The 19480-nt window shown below is 39.2% G+C and overlaps 1 protein-coding gene across 1 annotated transcript in view; it reads right to left on the bottom strand.

Moving 5' to 3' along the window:
* Nucleotides 1-219: 219 nt before the first annotated feature.
* LYPLA1 (lysophospholipase 1) overlaps nucleotides 220-19480 on the bottom strand; it is a 501567-nt gene continuing 482306 nt past the window's right edge. The window contains exon 9 of the mRNA XM_044065511.1: nucleotides 220-1372. Coding sequence (XP_043921446.1) covers nucleotides 1319-1372 — 54 coding nt within the window. The 3' untranslated portion in view covers nucleotides 220-1318. The remainder of the gene's footprint in view (nucleotides 1373-19480) is intronic.

Genomic DNA, 19480 nt, shown 5'->3' with positions numbered 1-19480 from the left:
CTTTTACTTCCGAAGAATGACACATTCACAGCACACAAGATCACAATCCTAAATTACAACGGTATCTCCATGTTGCACAGGGGGTTATACTCAGTAGACCATTTTTCAATTTCCTGTTGCATTCTGCTCTGGTTTATTGACCATTCATGATTTGGATGCCATTCATCTGTTAAACATGTTTCAAGTACAATGAAAGAAGAAAGAAAAAAAAGAGGAATCTTTGAGGAAATTCACTTTTATAACTTTTGGGCAACATAACAAGAGACTCTTACTTAAAATCACCATTGAAGACTTTATACAACAATCCAGTTGGGGCCTGGCCTGCAGCTAAGCAGTCCTACACATCATATTCTGCTGCAAAAGACATCTTTAAAAATGGTATTTAACATCACTTACTGCACAGAATGCTAAATGTTGGTGGGATTTGACTATTAATACCATTCAGTCACACAACATAAAAGGCAAAAGAAAGTGCTATTTCCACTAATTTCAAATGAAGATCATTACACATCTCAAAAAGAAGTCAAGAAGACAAGTATAAATAGCGATATCATCCACATACATTAGTTAAATTATGTTAATTAAAATGTAACATATTTAGCTAAAGCAATCAATCAGGCAAGTTTTTAGAAAGTGTGCTGCTGATTAAACGGTTGTGTATGCTGTACAAACTGAAGATACTATACTCTTTTCAACAGGAATAATTGTGACATGCCCCACAGATGTAACAACAATGGTGACCCTACCATAAAATTAAATGTGGAGCAATGATTCAGTAACTCAACATTGCATATCTACATGTGTGTTATAAAATGCTAAATATGTAACATGTACAGCTATGTCACACATACACACCATAAGTATATAAGTGAAGTAAACACAAGAAAAATGTTTAATTTTAAACAAGGCATGTTGTTCAGCTGTTACCAAAACTCAGTGTATAGCTGAATTCATCAAGGTTATCCTACGGTACAATTATCAAAGCACTTTTTTCTGCCATTCTCCAGACCTGAGCAAATGAACTATTTCATAGAAGAATGACTGCTGCTATTTATGAATACTGCAGTCTCTTTCATTTTAAAATATGGCTTGAGGTGTGTGTACTGAATTGTTTTCTCTCCAGGTTAATTTTAATAAAAGCCTGGATATGTGTGTGTGGGGGGTTTTAATCCACATTAGGTAATCTTCTGTGCAATAAAATGGGACACAGATATATACCGACATATTAAAAGACATTTCAGATTCAGGCATGAAAAAGGATAACACATTTATCAGATAATGCTGGTGGTATCCACTTAGAAAGGCCTCAAATGTAACATCAATTAATTTCCGGTAGCTGCTGTTCTATGAATTGCTTGACATCCATCATCTCCTGTAAAAAACAGAACAGATGCTCACATAAAAAAAATAATAATAATTTGCCAAGTAGTAAATCAACTGCATTGTGGAGGGTCTATGTTGTATCACAGACAAGTGATAACACTGAAATTTATAAGGTCGAGCCCATATCATTGAAAACTCAGAACACCAAAAACATAACGCTGAAAACATTATCCACAAGAAATATATCCTAAAAACATGTTTTGCAAGGGGGCAATTCCCCTACACCATTTGTGTGTGTGGGAGGGCTTTGTCCCCATCCCTCTTACTTATATATAGTAACTCTAAGATCGCACAACCGTGGAGAAATGACAAAAATACCACACACACTGAATCAGTGCTCAAGATCACAGACATCGACAGAGTTGGGGGTACAACATGATGCTGATCATCGCAAATCAAAAACACTATGCTAGATTCTCTTCTCTAATAACTCTTAACAATAAGAAATGACATAATCTCACACATTGTACAGTTCTACACTTTTTACTGTAGTTTTCAATGAAGTGAGTTAAATCTTATAGGTTTCAGTGTTATGACAGGGATCCCATTTTGTAATATTTGGTTGCACTTCACACTGCCTTAAGTTTGCTTACATTCAAATACTATACATGCACAGGAGGAAAAAGAAAGAGACTTGATAGCTGTGCTACCACTTTAACTGTAAACATATACTCCATCAGTTAAAACTTTATTCAACTGTCTTGAATGGCACCATCTAACAGATGTGAAGAATTTGTAAGGATAAATATGACCAGCAAAGATGTTATGAAAGCCACTAGTTCTGCAGATTTTCAAGAGGGTATAAAAGGAATACACCATCTAAAACTTTTGTATAATTTAAATAAATTAACAATGAGTTTACCTTTTCTTGCTCTGCAAAACTGACATACTATCTAATGTAAAATACTAATATTAACACCCATATATGTTTTACTTAGTTGTTTACCAGGTTAAATGCATGGACCTTCTTGTATCCTTTTCGGCTCTAACCTTGGACACAAGGGCAACAACAAAATATACACTTGTGCAAGACCTTACCATAACAGTAGATGTCCTACTTCTCAGTATTTTCACTCTTAGGATATCCTGAGGAGGAGAGCCTAACATCTGTCCAGTATACCAAAGCCTTTACACCTTCCAGGCATAGTTCATCAGACATATTCTACATGCAAGGAGTCAGGTACATATGTGATGTATTATGTCTAATCCTCAGAAATGAAGTGCCCCAGGAGAACCGCAGCAACCCCAGAGAAAGCAACAATATGCACACCCAGAACGAGAAGAAGAAGGAGATAAGGACGGGAGGAGGACTCTTCAGCCAGAGCTAGGGTAACAGAAAAGAATAAGGGGGCAAGAGAAAGTTTGGGGGGAGGAGGAAGGCAGAGAACAGCCCTCCACAAACTCATGAAAGATGGCCCTGGCAAAACCCACCCTTGCCCTGGAAATGATATCCAACTTGTAATGTTTGGTAACATTGTGAACAGAAAACCAAGTAGCAGCTTCCAGGATGGATCTAGTATCCAGACCCTTGACAAAAACACCAGAAGAGGCCACTGCCCTGGCAGGAGGAGTAGGAACAGAAGAATAAATCTGTTTGCCACAAAAATAAAAATAAAATGAAATGGCCTTAGAAATCCAGGAAGAAATGGTTTGCTTACACAATGCTAAACTCAATTTCCTAGCATGAAAGGAAATAAGAAGGTTCTAAATTTCCTGAAATGTTTTGTCCTATCCATGTAATAGCTAAGTTGTCTATGTAAATCCAGGGAGTGTAGTAGACTTTCACTAGAAGTCTGTGGATAAGAAAAAAGGGAGGGAAGACTAATGGTCTGATTCAAGGGCAAATCATTAACCATCTTGGGCATAAAAGAAGGACTGACAAGAAGAGACACCCTGTCCTTGTGAAATAAAAAAAAAAAAAAAAAAGAAAAAGAAAGGAACTGCCATGAGTTCTTGAAGTTCAGACAATACAGTCTTTCAAGCACAATGCTGCAGGGAAGAAGAAAAGCAGGCTCAAAATAGGCTCAGTCAATTTTTCTGCTCAGTCAATATTTCAAGAACAAAATTAAGGGCCACGCAGGAAGACTAGGCTTTCTTGGGGGTCTGATATGAAGGACGCTTTTTAGGAATTGTTTGACTTCAAAACTGTAAGCCAAAGATGGACTCACAGGCAGAGAGGTAGAAATGGCTGACAAATTAACTTTAACAGAGGAATATGCCAAATTAGTGTTGAGCAACTCACACAACTAATAAAGGACCACAGGGACCCCCCAGAGAAAAGGGTCCAGGTCATGAGACATCCCTAAAAAATATCTTCCATTTAGTCACACAAGACCTTCTAGTAGTGGGTTTTCTGGTCTCTTGCAAAACCTGAAGTTTATCGTCAGAAAACTGGAGCCTGAATGGAATCAAAACCCTATCACTCAAACTGTCATTTGAAGTGTGGACAAACAAAGATGAATGAGGGATCCCTTGACTTGCATGAGAAGAGCCACCCTGTGAGGTAACTTGTGATGACTGTCCCTGGCCAGGTGAAATAAGAGGAGGGAAATAAGTGCTGTATGGGTCAAAAGGAAGTAACCAGCAAGAGTCTGGCTGTGACCCACATGATCTTATGCAGGACATTGGAAGTACAGAAACAGGAGGATAGGTATACAGAAAAATTCCCTTCAAAAAAAAAAAATATGATGTCCACTCTCCAAGCCAGAGGACCCAGCACTCTACAACAAAACCACAGAAGTGGTCTGTTCAGAGGGGAGACAAAAAGATCTACTCAAGGAGTACCCCACTGACGTACAATGTCCAGAAACACATCCTTGTGAAGCATCCATTCTTGAGGATTTGTCCTGGTTCTGCACACAGAGTCTGCAACCAATCTGTGCTCTTAAGGAATGTAAACCACCTGTAGAACCAAGTGATGGTGGACTGCAAAATCCCAGGCCTGAAGAGCCAACCTGCAAAGAAAGTAAGATTTTGTGGCCCCTAGCTTGTTGATGTAGCACATGACTGTGACAAAAACCTTTACAGGACCTGGAACCCAAATGGAATTAAAGGCCTGAAGAGCTAGGAGCACAGCACTTATCTCTTTGATGTTGATATGGTCTCTCATCGGTTGATGGGACCACAGACTCTGGACTTTGAAGTCACTGGAGGAAGCATCCCAACCTTTATTGGAAGCATCAGTGACTCCTGAGTAGGGAGAGGAAACTAAAAAAACAGACTTCGATTTAGGGAAATCTGATAACCCCACCAGCAGAGCACAAGCTTGAGATAAGGTAAGAGAGGGACCAGAAACTCCAGGGGGTGTTAGTGCTGAAGCCAAACAATCTTGAAATACCACTGAAATTTCCTCATATGGAGTCTGGCAAAAGGAACCATGGGAATGCTAGATGCCATGTACCCCAGGGCTGGAAGAAATGTCTTTGCAGGAAGGACTGGAAGAGGAAGAAAAGACTGGAAATGAGCAGTCAAACAGAGGACGTTGGAAGCTGGAAAAAAAAAACAATATTGGGATCGTCTGAATCCTACAATCCAAAAACTGCTGGTCCTGACAGGGAGTCAGCACACTTACTGAGAGTGAGGGTGAACCCCACACTGCAAAGGAGAAGCATAGTGAAGTGTAGACTTTGAATCAAGAACTGTCGAGAGGGCTTGAATGAGAAAGTTGTCAAAGTAAGAGAATATCTGAAATCTGCAAAAGGCTACCCCAGGGACAAGATATTTGGTAAATATCCTTGGAGCTGTAAAAAGTCCAAAAGGCAAAACAGAGAACTGATAATGACAGGAAGAAACAGATATATGTAAAAACATTCTGAAGGCAGGGTGACAAGAAATATGGAGGTAAGCTTCTCCAAATGCAGAGATACCACAAAAGCTTGGGGAAACAAAAGAGGGAAATGTGTCTGAACAGACAACATCCTAAAGGAAGGAGCCTTGAGAAAGATGTTGAGAAAGGACAGGTCTAAAATGGGCCTCCAAGATCTGTCCTTCCTAAAAACCAGAAACATTCTTGAATACAGACCTATTCCCTGCTGAAATAGAGGAACATGTTGTATAGTTCCCTGTTCCACAAGATCTCACAGGAAATGAATGAGTTAGGACTGAGGGACCAAAGAATCTGTCAGAGGGGAAGGGGAGGCTGGATGTCAGATAGAGGCAGAGTTATCAGGAAAAGTAGGGTTTTGGCCACTAACTCTGAGTGGGTTTGCCTTGGAATTTCCACTTGGTGACCCTCTTACTCCAAGTAGGTTGCCAAAGCTGCCTACAGACAAAGGAAGACTTTGATGGGTAGTTCCTCTGGAACTTGGGCATACAGTAAAAAAAAATTACTTTATGTTTTGCATAATCCTGCCCTTATCCTGCAGGGTTTTAAACAATTCTGCAGCAGCAGTGCCAAAGAGAGTCTGGTTATCTAAGAGGGAATCTAAACATTTGGCTTTAACATCTTCATATATGGCTTGAAGGTGTGACCAAGAGAATCTCCTCATGACAGAACCAGATGCAGCTGCCCTACAGATGCATCTGTTGCATCATAGCTGCATTTAATGGAATGGGGTGCTACCCAAGAGGCAGAGCTCAGAAGAGAAAGCAGAAGTCTCACTGTCCAAGTCAAGCATATCAGCCAAGTACCCCCCCCCCCCCCAAGCTGGGAGAGAAGAGCCAGGACAGATCTAGTCATGTGGGGGTTGATAATTAATGGCTCTAAAATCCAAAGCGGCATAATTATACACTTTTCCACATATCTCTTCATAACATGACTGTCCTTATCAGAAGGTAAAAGCCTGGAAGAGGAAAGCAGTTTGCATAGCTTATCTGTGGACATGGAAACAACAGCAGGATCAGATGAAGGACTTTTATACAAGTATTTATGATCCTCAAGAACTTTAAAAAATCTGTATGCTTTCTTAGTGGCAGGAGGCTAATAGACAGGAGCCTGAGAAGCTACTGTAAATGTGTCCAAAAGGGCAGCTAAGACAGGAGGGACTGCAGAAGGTCTGGATGAGTCCATTTGCAAGAGCTAATATCTCTTTTGAACCTCAGAAAACTGGGAACAGTCCCACTTAAAGTGTTCGACTACTGTACCCCGCCAAAGGATAATTCTTCAAAAGGAGAGTTAGTGGACAAAGAAATTTCATCAGACTCCAGGTCCAGAGGAGAGTAGATCTGAGAGGAACAGTCTAAGAATTCTTCACCAGAGTCCAACTCTTCATCAGAAGAATCAGAATTCCTAGGTCTCTTAAATGGGGTACAAGACCAGAGAACAGAAGCAGGAATAGACAACCCTTGTGGGGGTTTCAGGGCCATAAGGGCATTAAACAGCCTGTAGTAAAGTCCTGCCACACTCTATAAGGATCCTTAGCCACAGTAGCCATAGTTTTTTTTGCTTCTTTTTTTTTTAAAAGAACATCTGCTTTAGCAAATGTAGGAAGTTCAGACCCCTGCCGAAATTTGACGAAGGTACCAGTCACCTCTTCCCCGACTAAAATTTGCAGAATTCCCCTAGGCCCTTCAGATATAATCATCTGTGGTTCCCCCCCTACATTGTACCAAATGTATGCACAGCCTCAGCAGATGTACTAGTAGGCAGCCCTGTGTCAGCCTTCAACTGGCAAAGGGAACTGGTGTTGGCACCAGATAGTCCTCAGGTTCTTCATCCAACTCAAGGCAGGCTTTAGGTGGAGGGTGGACAGCGGCAGGTTCAGTAAGTACTTCTTTAACTTTTCCCTTAAGTGGTGGAGGACTTTGGGACGGGCAGATTCAGCAATAGTACCAATTCAAAAGATTCAGATGTTGTTTTTCTAAATAAATAGAAAGGGATGACAAACAGCTGTGGAGTGTCTTAGGGACAAACATCTGACAAATATCACACTGAGAACGGTTGTGCATAACACCCCTAAAAAAGGGATTTCCCATGTCTGTCTTTATGGGGAATCTGACTCCCACACGCACTGTTTTCCTGGATGTCATGAAAACAAACTAAAAGGAGGAAAAAGGAAAGGCAGGAACCCCAATATGGTACGTATCTTTAGAAGGCTTGATAGATGAACCAGCTCAGTGGATGGTATACAAACCAAATTCTGAGGTAACATTTGGGCTGGTGACAAAGAAGTTCTGAAAATTTGGCGTACTTACCTCACATATACATCCGACACCTTGCATGCACGACGTACATCTAATATATGACACCTGGAAAGTGGAAAGACTTTGGTATATTGCCTGGATGTTAGAATATCCTGCTGATGACAGCCTAAGAGTGAAAAATACAGCAACAGTGATAAGGAAAGACATTTCATACACACAAACTAACTTCTTGTATCCTTTGCAACCCTAACCTTGGATGCACACGCAAAAACATTTCATACACATAGTATATCTGTGTGTGTGTGTATATATATATATATATATATATATATATATATATATATTATATATACACATACATACAGGTGTTGGTGTGTGTATGTCTGTATCTATAGCTATACATTTATTTATAAAGAGTGAAGCAAAGCCTCTCCTATGTGAATGTATTTTTTTTTGTTTTGTGAGTTTGTCACAACTGCAAGTGCAGTGCTGCTTTTCTTTGCATTTGTGATATACCTGTATAATTTCGGCAGTCAACCATTGCACAGTCGCTGTTTTTAGCCTGAATATGTGATGACCAACTGTGCATGGACTCAAGCATTATGTAAATTATTGAAGTAACCAGCAAACACCATCAATAAAAGAAAAAAAATATTTTCATTCCTGTATTTGTGGTGAATAATCACAAAATTACTAACTCTATAGCCACAAAACCACCACAAAAAGGCAATCATCCCAAATAAGCAAAAGCCATTTCTATATGTAAATTCGCAAGCAAGGCTTTCAATGAAATTTGAAGCTTCCTGGCCAACTGAATTTTCAAAACAATACACTGCAACCTATACACATTTATATTATATATATATATATATATATATATATATATATATATATATATATGTATATATATGGATCCAGGATGTTTGATCGAATGATCAAACGTCCGAATCCATTAAGTGCGAGCATACTTACGTGAAAGTGCTTTTCACAGAAGAAGCACTTTCGCTAAGTATGCCTGTTGCCGAGGCCGTACTATAGGGCGGATAAGGGAAACTTCCCTTTTCCCCACTGTAGTGCAGTCTCGGAGGGAGAATATTAAAGTAGGAGGGGGTGTGGGGGGCACAGCCCCCTGCAAAAACGTAAATGTAGTGTTTTTTTTTTTTTACTGACACGCTTTAACTAAAGCACTTTATCGGTTAAAGTGTTTTCGTTAAAGTGTGTTCGGTGGTCATGGACTCGGACGTTTGATCATTTGATCAAACATCCTAGATCCATATATATATATATATATATATATATATATGTAGTTAATTAGAAGGGGTAGATCAGGAGAAGACGAAAAGGCCACCTTGGTCCTAGGGCCTGTTAGACAGGGCAGCAGAAAAATGGAAGTTAGGAAAATGTTAAGAAGTGGGGAAGTGGGGTGGGAAGGCATACTGTAACTGATCAGTTGGACATGTATTGTTATGTTAAGCTCTTACACAATGTCTTGACTGAAATCACGGTTACAGTATTCCATGCAAATGGGTGACTCTCAATGCTTAAGTGAACAGAAGGATGGCTGAGAATGGTGAGAACTATCCAAGGGACCAGAAAGGACTGATCTGGTGAAGACTGTCCTAGACCTGGAAAAGGAGGCAAATCTGTAGTGTTAAGTGTGCACATAAGCAGCTTCTGGGATGGTTCTGGAATCTACTCCTTTGTAGAAAGCTCCAGAAGAGGCTACTATTCTAGAACAGTGAGCACTTAGAAACAGGGTAATGATTTTCCTTGGTGAGTGCAACAAAAGGAATCTGACTTAGAAATCCAGCTTGGAATAGTTTGTTTGGATACTGCCTGGCCCAACTTAGAATCCATGAAAAAGATAAATAGTTAGTCTAACTCATGAATGGACTTGGTCTGTTTGGATGAAATCTTAGTTGTCTGCGCACATCCAGGGAGTAAAGAAGACTTTTACCCCTGTTCTTTGGATTAGGAAAGAAAGTAGGCAGACTGATGGCCTGGTTTAAGAACATCTCATTTACCACTTGTTGCATGAAAGAGAGGTTAACTTTCAGGGACACCCTGTCCCTATGGCAAATGAGAAACATCCACAATTGCCTGTAGTTCTGAGACTCTTATAACAGAAGAGAACACTAGCAACAATGTTTTTTTTTAAGTGTAAAATTTGACAACAGAAGAAGCAGCTGGCTCAAAGGGACGCAGAATGAGTTTTCCAGCACAAAGTTGAGATCCAAGGGTGGGCACTGCTTTTCTTGGAGGGTTTAAATGCAGAATTCCTTTCAAAAACTGTCTGCCCTCAAGCCTGGACATAACAGGTAGACTGAGAGGAAGACAAGTGGTGATGGCTAAAAGTTTAGTTTTAACAGAAGAATAAGCCAGGCTGCTTTTCTTGAGTTCACACAAGCAGGATTAAATAAGAGGAACTTCTGATTTTATAGGGTCCTGACTGTCAGTTTGACACCCAACTGAAAATCTCTTCCATTTGGCTAGGTAGGATTTTCGTGTGGTGGGTCTCCTTGCCAAAAAAAAGCATTTCAGAACAGCACAGCAATGACACATGAGAAAAGATGAGTGTTGAATTTTCAAGATTGGCAACTTCTAAAAATGAAACTGACCATGGCATGTTTACCCATAATGTCAATACCCCCTCTTAAAGCTATATTCCACAGCTTTCTGCCACCTGCTGAAAGTTTGTAAGGGTGCACCCAACCAATTCCCACTTAAGAACTAGATGGGGATTCAAGGGGCAACACCTCTTACAAACTGTACTATGGAAAACAAATATACAGATAGTGTTTAACATGGAAATGCTTACATTAGGAAGCATTCAGTATACAGACTGTATACAGAGTGCTCAAATAAAATGCACATGGTCCAGCATTCTTTACATTTGCCTAAACTTGATTGCTTTGACCACCAAAAACAAGACCCAAAATCAAAAATAAGGTTGCTACTTTTACAAATGCCCAAAATGGGACATTTTCTATGGAAAATGAGATTTTACAGTACAAACCATTCCCACAGTAAGTGCAAAGGGCCATACTTCATTTTTTTTTGCCAAATAAAAAGCTTGCTTATGTTATCATGTGTCAGATACATGTTAAGTGTTTTATGCAACTATTAACTTAGGAATCCCAGAACAACTGCTGTTTTTTTTCCCCCACAGGGCACAGCTTACAACTTCATACGTGAATAATAGACTAACTGCCCTGAAGGGCCATTTTAAGTCTAGCCAGTAACCCAAGTCAGAATCAAAACCTCTACCTTTGTGTCTGTGAGGTGAAGACCTTAACCATTATGCCAAACCCAGGAACCATCTTGCATAAAGAAAGACAAGTGTTAGCCCAAGTTTTAGGTCAGGAACACTTTTACAAATGTTTACGATATTAGCTAAGAAAGTTGATATATCAACACTATTTACATTAGCATGCATTCTGCGATGATGAAGATGTGCTTAAATGTAATGTCTGCCATTATTATTTATTTTATTAAGCAGATGTATCCCAAAATTTGAAATTACAAGAGAGAGAAAAAATTTGATTCAGAAAGCAAGTTCACCTTGCACAATCTGGAGCACATAAGTGCATGCATTATGGTTTTGCGACATAAAACATAAAAAACATTAAAACACACTTTTTTCACATAAGTTTTTTGGACGAAAGTGCTTATCTTTGTAATTTCATGTGAGAAAAATGTGCTTTAATATTTTTATGGCTACATTCTTGCTCGGGTTAATAAAATTTGATTTTAACATTTGCGAAGGGAACCACTCAATTATTGGATACCAGTACAGCCATATTCGCAGGTGAGAAAGTTAGCAGAGTTTTTCAATCCTAAAATTTCAAGCAATGTTCTTAGCTGCGGTAAATTGTTAACCACTGTAGTACAATGAGGAATGTGCGCTTGGAAGGTCGCAAATCGTTCAGTGTTTGCAGAAACAAGTTTCTGTTGGTTTGCAACCGATGGAGATACTGTAGAAAGCTTTGACTTGTGCTCTGAATATTTATTTCAAGTAAAACCTGGCTTGCCCCCAAAGAATTTAAAGCCGTGTTTTGGGACTATAGTAAAATAGTATGATGATTCCGATAGCAAGTCTGCCTGTGTTAGCTCCATGAAGTTGGGTTGTATTACTTATGTAATGTCTTCTGTTTTTTTTTTTGTCAGCCCAGTAAATCATTACAAAGTAACCAGTGTTTATCTTTAGAGCAATGGGGAATTTATCTCATTTACATGGTCCCTACTATCTTCTACTGCTCATACTCAAATTCTGCGCACTTCTTAAGCTTGTAGGACCAACCTTATTTTTAATTTATAGAATATTTAGTAGTTAAGCAGAGAAAGTAGTACTGCTGAGGGGTGTGGTCATTATTCTTGTCATTATAAAGGCCAAAGTACAATTTTTTTTTTTTTGTGGGGGATGGATACATTAGAAAAGTGTTACTTAAGTTGTTTGTTTTATATCATTGTTGTAAATCAGCTTCTGATTAACATGCATGCCCTTAAGTATTGTCAGCTTCAAAGACCATTTGCCAGCATGCAAGGGACATTTTAACAACTCTAGAAAGCTGACCAGAAGTACACAAATGTGTGTGTATGTGAAGCTGGACTTGATGGCTCATCACCATCTTTAGGTATTGCAGCCACTACAGCTTTTTTCCCAGGATGCTAGTGCTTCCCTTTCTTTTAAAATGCTGTTAAACAAAACCTTCCAGATCTTTATCACTTTCTTCACTTCTAACTTCCAGACTTCCACTGGAATAACATCTACCCCTGGAGTCTTTCCTACAGACTGGTTAAACATCACAATTTTTATCTCATCTCCTTCTATATTACTGTTAATTGTTGAGCCTCATATACCTCTAATCTTGGTATATTTAAGTCCTCCATAAATATTTTTATTTGTGCTTTTTCTTGATTTCCCCACTTCTCTGGTTTATACAAATTTTCATAAAATTTCTGAAATATCTCTCATACCTGTACAGGATCTCTGGTTATTTTTCTTGTTATAGGCTCCTTAAGTTTGGCAATAACCCTTTCTACTTTACAATGCCCAAGTCGTTCTGCCAAATGTTTTTGTGCAATGGAGTTATCATCAAACAGCTGCATAACTGCAATCGTTCTAAAGTCAAGGATATTATTCCAGGTACTCCCTTATTTTTTCTAGCACTCTAAAACTGCACCTCTTCTTGTTCTGTGAGATTCCTTTTATTTTGCAATACTTTATTTAAAGGGTCTGACAATGGTTAATTATTGTTACTCCTTAACCATATCACATTTTCTTTTATTTCTACCCTATTTTTAAACTCCACTTTCATTTTATCCCAATCACTAACTACAGCTTTTGGAGTATTTTTTATCTTCCATAATAACTACTGAATAATTTACAATAACTATTCCTTACTCTTTTTTTTAACAGGTAGGTGGAGAAGTGCCAGTGTCCCATCTTTACTTCATTTCCATGCATTATTATTTTAGTAATTATTGGTGCATGATCTAAAATATTTATTGGATGCATACCAAAGTTCTCAATTAAATGCGCATGTTCCTAAGAAATATAATTTCTATCTAGTCTAGCCCAGTTATTGTACCTTGGGAATAATATGTAAATTCTCTCCCAAGTTCTTATACAGAATTCACATCTTTCATACCAAATAATGTCAAAAAGTTCATCAGAAATCTATCTTCTTTTGTTATATTTTTTCTTCTAGGCCTCTCAGATAATCCTCACTATTGCAAACCAAATTCCAGTCCCCACCTATAAGTAATATTCCTTGTTGAAAGCTATTTCTCTCATTTTTTTAAAGTTCCATAATAGCAGTTTTAGGTGGAATATAAATATATGCCAACGTAATCCTCATCCCTTGCCACTAGACCCTTACTACTACAAATCTGCCATTACTATCTTTTTCCCCCCTCTTCTATCACTTTTGGAGCTCCTCTAGCAATTAATACAAGTATTCTTATTTTCCTTTGTCCCTGGTATTCTTGCTGAATATCCAAGCTGAAATCCATTCTTTGACAAATTCATGTTCATTTCTTTCCAAATATGCCTCCAGTAGTATTGCTATTTGTACTTTGCATTCCTTAATATAATTAAATATTCTTTCCTTTTTGTCTGTACCTGTGAGACCATTCACATTCCAAGATAATATGGAAAGGGTCACCATTATAAGACATCATTATTCCCACCTATTATACATGACAGCTTTTTACATGTCTACTTCCAGTTCTTCTTATATATGCACTGACTAATGTTTGCCAGGTTAATCCTTTATACAGTTTTTTCTTATCACCACCACTGGAACCTGATCACATTTTATAAGGCTTTTTGTTTTAAGGAAACCCTCAAACAAAAAGAAACCAAACACACCCCAGAACACCCCTATAACCTGTTAACTTAATACAAACACAAAATTATGTACATCTTCAAATAATGAAGTTTAATGGTCCTAATAGGAACAATAATCTGAAATAGACAGCTGCAAATGCAGGACTTAATTAATCTAAAACTGAGGTTATTTATGCTAAGGCACACATTATTGCCTGTGTGTCTACTTACACTAATTGGTGCCTGTTCTTTTTTTATCCTTTTTCCCCTCCCAGATGTGAAAAACAAACTGCATGCTTTCAGAAAACATTAGCTTTTAGCCTTGAAGAAACCAGTGTTCTGGCTTTTGTCCTACTATCAGCATATCTCCATGGAAACTAAGAAAAAAATATTCCCCAGCTGCAGGCTTCTAAAGACAAGCTGAAACATTTGTTATTAAAGGAAACTTTTTCATCATAATCAGTGTAATATTACTTGTTTCCACTTAAAACTTGTTTTTAGATTAAGCCAAGGGTCTTAATCCAGACATTCAACTATGCAAAAGTAAAAGAAAAGCATATCACTTTTGCATATATTAAGATCTGTGTACTTTTTCATCCCATCCCACAGCTTAACAACCCAAGATTACAGCCTATTAACTTGAACATGCTTTTGTCCAGCTTTTTTCTCTTTCTGCATTTTAATGCCTACATTTCTTAATATTAAAAAAGGAGAAAAAAGCATGTGTTTACTTTAGTATCTTTATCACATACAAAAACAACTGAAAATGTTTTACTATAAAACATGCTATTTAAATCAAGAAAAGTTTCATAGGAATAATGTTAAGATAAACTGTTTTACTTAACTGCTTTTTCCTTCCTCTTCCCCCCTCCTCAGTGCCCTACCATCTCCTCAGTGTCCTACCAAACAATGATGACGTGAGGTAAATATCTTTCAGTTCCCCACAAGTTTAACAAAATGAACAAAAGTCTGCTCTTTCCACTTTTTTTATACAGACGTAGTTCACAAATGTAATTGATGCTTTTCAGTCTCAAATTTATTCACTAGCTTCCATGTTGCTGTTCTTCCTGTTCACCTCCATCTCCCAACTATGGATTTTAATTCAATTCCAGTGCTCTCTGGATTCTTCTAGTCAGCTCCTGCACACTCTCTCTGTCTCTCAAGCATTTCCTTTGGAACAGTGGAAAAGTTTCACTGGTCAAGTCTCTCTGTGTGCTTAATTATCATGAACGAGAAGCAGAATCCCCTTCTGCCTGATGGCGCACGTTTTGTTAGACAAACTTTTGTCTTTCACCTTTGCCTGTTCTGAACAAAAAATAGATTTTGATGATCTAGAAAAAATATTCTGAAGACAGCTGAATACTGTAGCTTGAATCTCAACATGCCTCTCAACACTCCCTGACTGCTGGAATAAATTTGTTTATCTTCTGCCTGGTGGACAGTGAATAATCATTTTCTGCACTCTGCTGTCTCCAACTTTTAATATTTTGCCACTTAGCTACAGTTTTGTCAGGATCAACTCTTTCTGCTGGTAGGTTTGCATCTTTACTACTATAGGTCTTGGTTGCTTTCTCAAGGCCAGGTTTGGAATGTACACATGGTGTGCACTTTCAATTAACAGTTTCTACTGATATCAGTCCAATTGCTTATTTGTGCCTTCATAAAATTAACACAGTCTGTTACTTCTAGTTTTTCTGGTACAGCAGAAAATCTCATATTTTTCCTATGTGCTCTGTTCTCTAATTCTACTATTTCTGAAACATCTCATGAACAGTCTCGCACTCAGGCAGTCTTTTCTTCATTTTGACCTATGATTTGTGCAGTTTTATCAACTCATTTGAATATCTGTCAAAAGCTTCTTCCATTTTTTCCAGCCGTTTATTTGAGTTGATATATTCCTTCAGTGCTTTGTTTATTTAATCATCTCTGAGCACATTTGACTTATTTTTCCTCTTGATTAGTGGAAGCCATGTCTTGTATCAAATCCGGAGCTTGAACTGCTTTATGCTGAGCAGCTTAAGGATTCTTTCCAGTAACTGTCTTCTCTTCACCTTGTTTAGTTGATTTTCTTTCAGGCTCTCTCAGTTTCTTTTTTGTTGGCATCCAGGCAGTGTACTTACTAACCCAGTAAATGAATTTACTAAAAGTGACAGCTCCTGGCCACTAGCTGTCGGTTGCTTTTTTCACACTGGGAGACCTGCAGTTAAGGTATTAATAAGTATGCAGCCATCTTGAAAAGACTGATGCACTCTTTCTTGTGGTTGGATTGTTAAAAATTTTGAACCTTGTGGGTTCCTATTCATGACTCCCAAGCCTCTTCTGAGGCATCTATATACAGTTCTTGAGTTGTAGTCAGTACGTTGAAAGGCAAGCGTGGCTGAGGATCACCTTATTACCTATTACAGGATCTCTTTCTTGAAACAAGGCATGAGGGAGATCTGTGCGTCCAGGGGAGATCTGTGTGTCTAGTGGGTGAGCGTGTTGAGGCCATACATTTTTCAGGTACCACTGAGTTTTCTCATACGCGGCCTGGCTAAAGGAAGCAGTGGTAGGGTTGCTGCCATCTAACATCTAGTGCTCTGAGAATTTCCCTAGATGAACATTCTTAGAGATATATTAATGACTGGAATTAAGTTATGAGTGTCTACACCTTTCCTGGGGTAAGTAGGCCTGCATTTTTTGTGTATAGTTTGCAGCACTGAAGGGAAGATTATTTTGAAATTGAAAGTAAATCTCATTTGCAGGAGCAGGTGAGAGAGAAAGCACAGTTGCATAAAATCTCACCATAACCTTAGATGTCCTTCTTTTAACTGTTGCAGTATTCATCACCTCTGGTATCTTCTGCTAAGGACAGCCCAATATCCATATAGCAAACCAAAGTCCTTATTACCTAGGGAGTATCGTATGTCAGACATATATTCCTCTGGGTAAGCACAGGGCACAAGGGTGAAGCATGTACGCTCCCACCTCAGAACTTAGGTGTCTCAGGAGAACTAGGACCCCCAGTGGAAAGGAGGACATGCCCAGCCATAAAAAAGGAATGGAAGAAGAGAAGGAGAGGAGCCTTTTGGCCCAAACTAAAAATACCACCCATACAAAAAAGAGAGAGAGAGAGAAAAGGGGGCAAAAGGGAGGGAGTGAATACTGCAACAGGGAAAGGAAAGACACATACTGTGCTGGTAACATTTTACACAACTGTACTATATCCTTCCATATCACTACTGCAGTACTCACCTCTGGGACAGTATAAAAGCTACAGTGAAAGCAAGGAGGAGCCCTCCATAAAACCATGCAGGACAGCCTTGGCAAAACCTGTCCTTGCCCTGGAAATGACGTCCATTTTGCAATGTGTTGTTAAAGTGTAAACCGAAGATCAAGTAGCAGCTTCAAGGAAGGAGTTGGTGTCCAAACCTTTGAAGAACGCCCCAGAAGAGGCCACTGCTCTGGTGGAATGAGCCCTAGTGGTAGCAGACAATTGCTTATCATGAAATTAACAACAATAAGAAATGGTCTTGGAACCCCCGGAGGAGATGGTTTGCTTGCAAACTGCCAAACCCAATGTCCTGTATGAAAAGAAACGAAAAGCTGATCAGATTTATAAAAGGCTTGAGTTTTGTCTAAATAATATCCGAGCTGTCTATATACATCCAAACTATGCAGAACCTTCTCATTAGCAAATTGTCGAGAAGAGAAAAAAAAAAGTAAGCTGGATGGACTGATTAAGGGACAGTTCATTAACCATCTGAGCACAAAAGAAGGATTCTTATGGAGACATCCTGTCTCTATGAAAAAAAAAAAACAAAAAAGGGGGTACTGCCATCAAGGTCTGTAGTTCAGATACCCTTTTGGTAGAAGTTAAACCAACCAATAAAATAGTCTTCCAGGTACAATGATGCAAAGCAGCAACAGCAGGCTCAAAAAGAGACAAAGTCAGCTTTTCAAGGACAAAATTAAGATCCCAAGAAGAAGGAATGGGTTTTCTTGGGGGTCCAATATGAAGAACACCTTTAAAAAACTGCCTGTCCTGAAACCTAGAGGCCAAAGGAGAAGTAAGTGACAGACAAACAGAAATGGCTGAGAAGTGGGGTTTCACTGAAGAATATGCAAAGGCAGCATGCAAAAGTTCAGACCGATATGAAAGAACCAAAGGGACCCTCAATGAAAAGGGGTCCTGGTGATGTTTAAGACACCAAACAGAAAATCTCTTACATTTGGATATATAGAATTTTCTGGTATTAGGTATCCTGGCTTCCTGCAGGACCCTAACCAGATTACCAAAAACTTGGTGCTGGAAAGGAATCAAAACCATATCACCCAAAGTATTAGTTGAAGAGTGGACAGATGAGTGTAAATAAGAGTGCCTTTCTCCTGTGTGAGAAAATCCATGTGGCAACTCTTCTCGATTTTGTGAAGGACTCTTGGAAAAAAAGAGGAAAGGGAGGAAAGGCATATAGGAAGATTCCCTTCCAAGAAAAAGGCATGGCGTCCATCTTCCAACCCAAAGGGCTTGGAACTCTGGAACATAACTGAGGTAGTTGCCTGTTCAGAGAGGAGGCAAAAAGATCTACTTGAGGAATACACCATCGATGAACTAAGTCCAAAGCCACATCCCTGTGAAGCATCCATTCGTGAGGCTGTGTCCTGGACCTGCTGACAGAGTCTGCCAAAAGACTGCATTCTGAAGGCATATAGATCATCTACAGGGTGACCTGCACATTGATGGCTATTGCCCATGTTTGAAATGCCAGTTGGCAAAGAAGGTAGGACCTCATGCCCCACTGTTTGCTGATGTACCACATGACTGTGGGGATGTCTGTTAAAATCTTCAAGGGATCCAGGACCCAGACAGCATGGAAAGCTTGAAGGGCTAGAATGACAGTCCACATTTCATTGATGTTGATGTGATCCACCCTCTGCTAGGGGGACCAAAGGCCCTGTACCTTCAGGGTGCATGAAGCGGCTCCCCACTACAGCTCTGGTGCACATGTGAAGAGTTACTGAGATGGTGGAGGAGGTTGGAAAGGGACACCTGGAATGAGAGAGAAATTCCAATTTCAGGCAAGGGAGCAGAGGAATGAGATGGTCCAGTGGGTGCAGGTGTTGAAGCCAGACTGATTTCAGGTAGCAGTGAAACTTATTCATATCAAGCCTGGTTCAGGGAAGCATGGGGATAGTGGAGGCCATAAACCACAGTGCCCTCATAAACTCTCTGCCTGGAACACAGGATGGGGAAGCAGGGGCAGGAAATAATTTGTGAGGGACAAAACCCTGGAGGCAGGATGATATGCCAGCATTGAAATAGTCTGGAATCTGTAGCCTAGGATGTGTTCCTGAGATGGAGTCAGCATTGACTTTTGAAGGTTGACAGTGAACACCAGACTGCACAACAGAAGCTGGGTAAAATGAAGATCCTGTACCAGCTTGGAATGGGATACAGCCCAAAGCAATAAGTTTGTCCAGATAAGGAAATATTTGGATGCCCTGAAGCCTGCAAAAGGTGACTACAGGGGCTGCTGAAAGCCCAAAGGGCAAAGCAGAGAACTGAAAATGAAAGGACAAATAGAGAAATGCAAATATTTTCTGAATATAGGGTGGATACAGGGAAACCAGTGTTATGGGACAAGAACAGCTTATTAAAATGTATATTAATTTCAGTTTATTAATGATGCTATAATATGACTGTTA

Source organism: Protopterus annectens, chromosome 3.part0 (genome assembly GCF_019279795.1).
Source record: "Protopterus annectens isolate FY-2018-M chromosome 3.part0, PAN1.0, whole genome shotgun sequence".
In the NCBI taxonomy this organism is placed as follows: domain Eukaryota; kingdom Metazoa; phylum Chordata; order Ceratodontiformes; family Protopteridae; genus Protopterus; species Protopterus annectens.
This window is presented reverse-complemented; position numbering and strand designations above follow the sequence as displayed.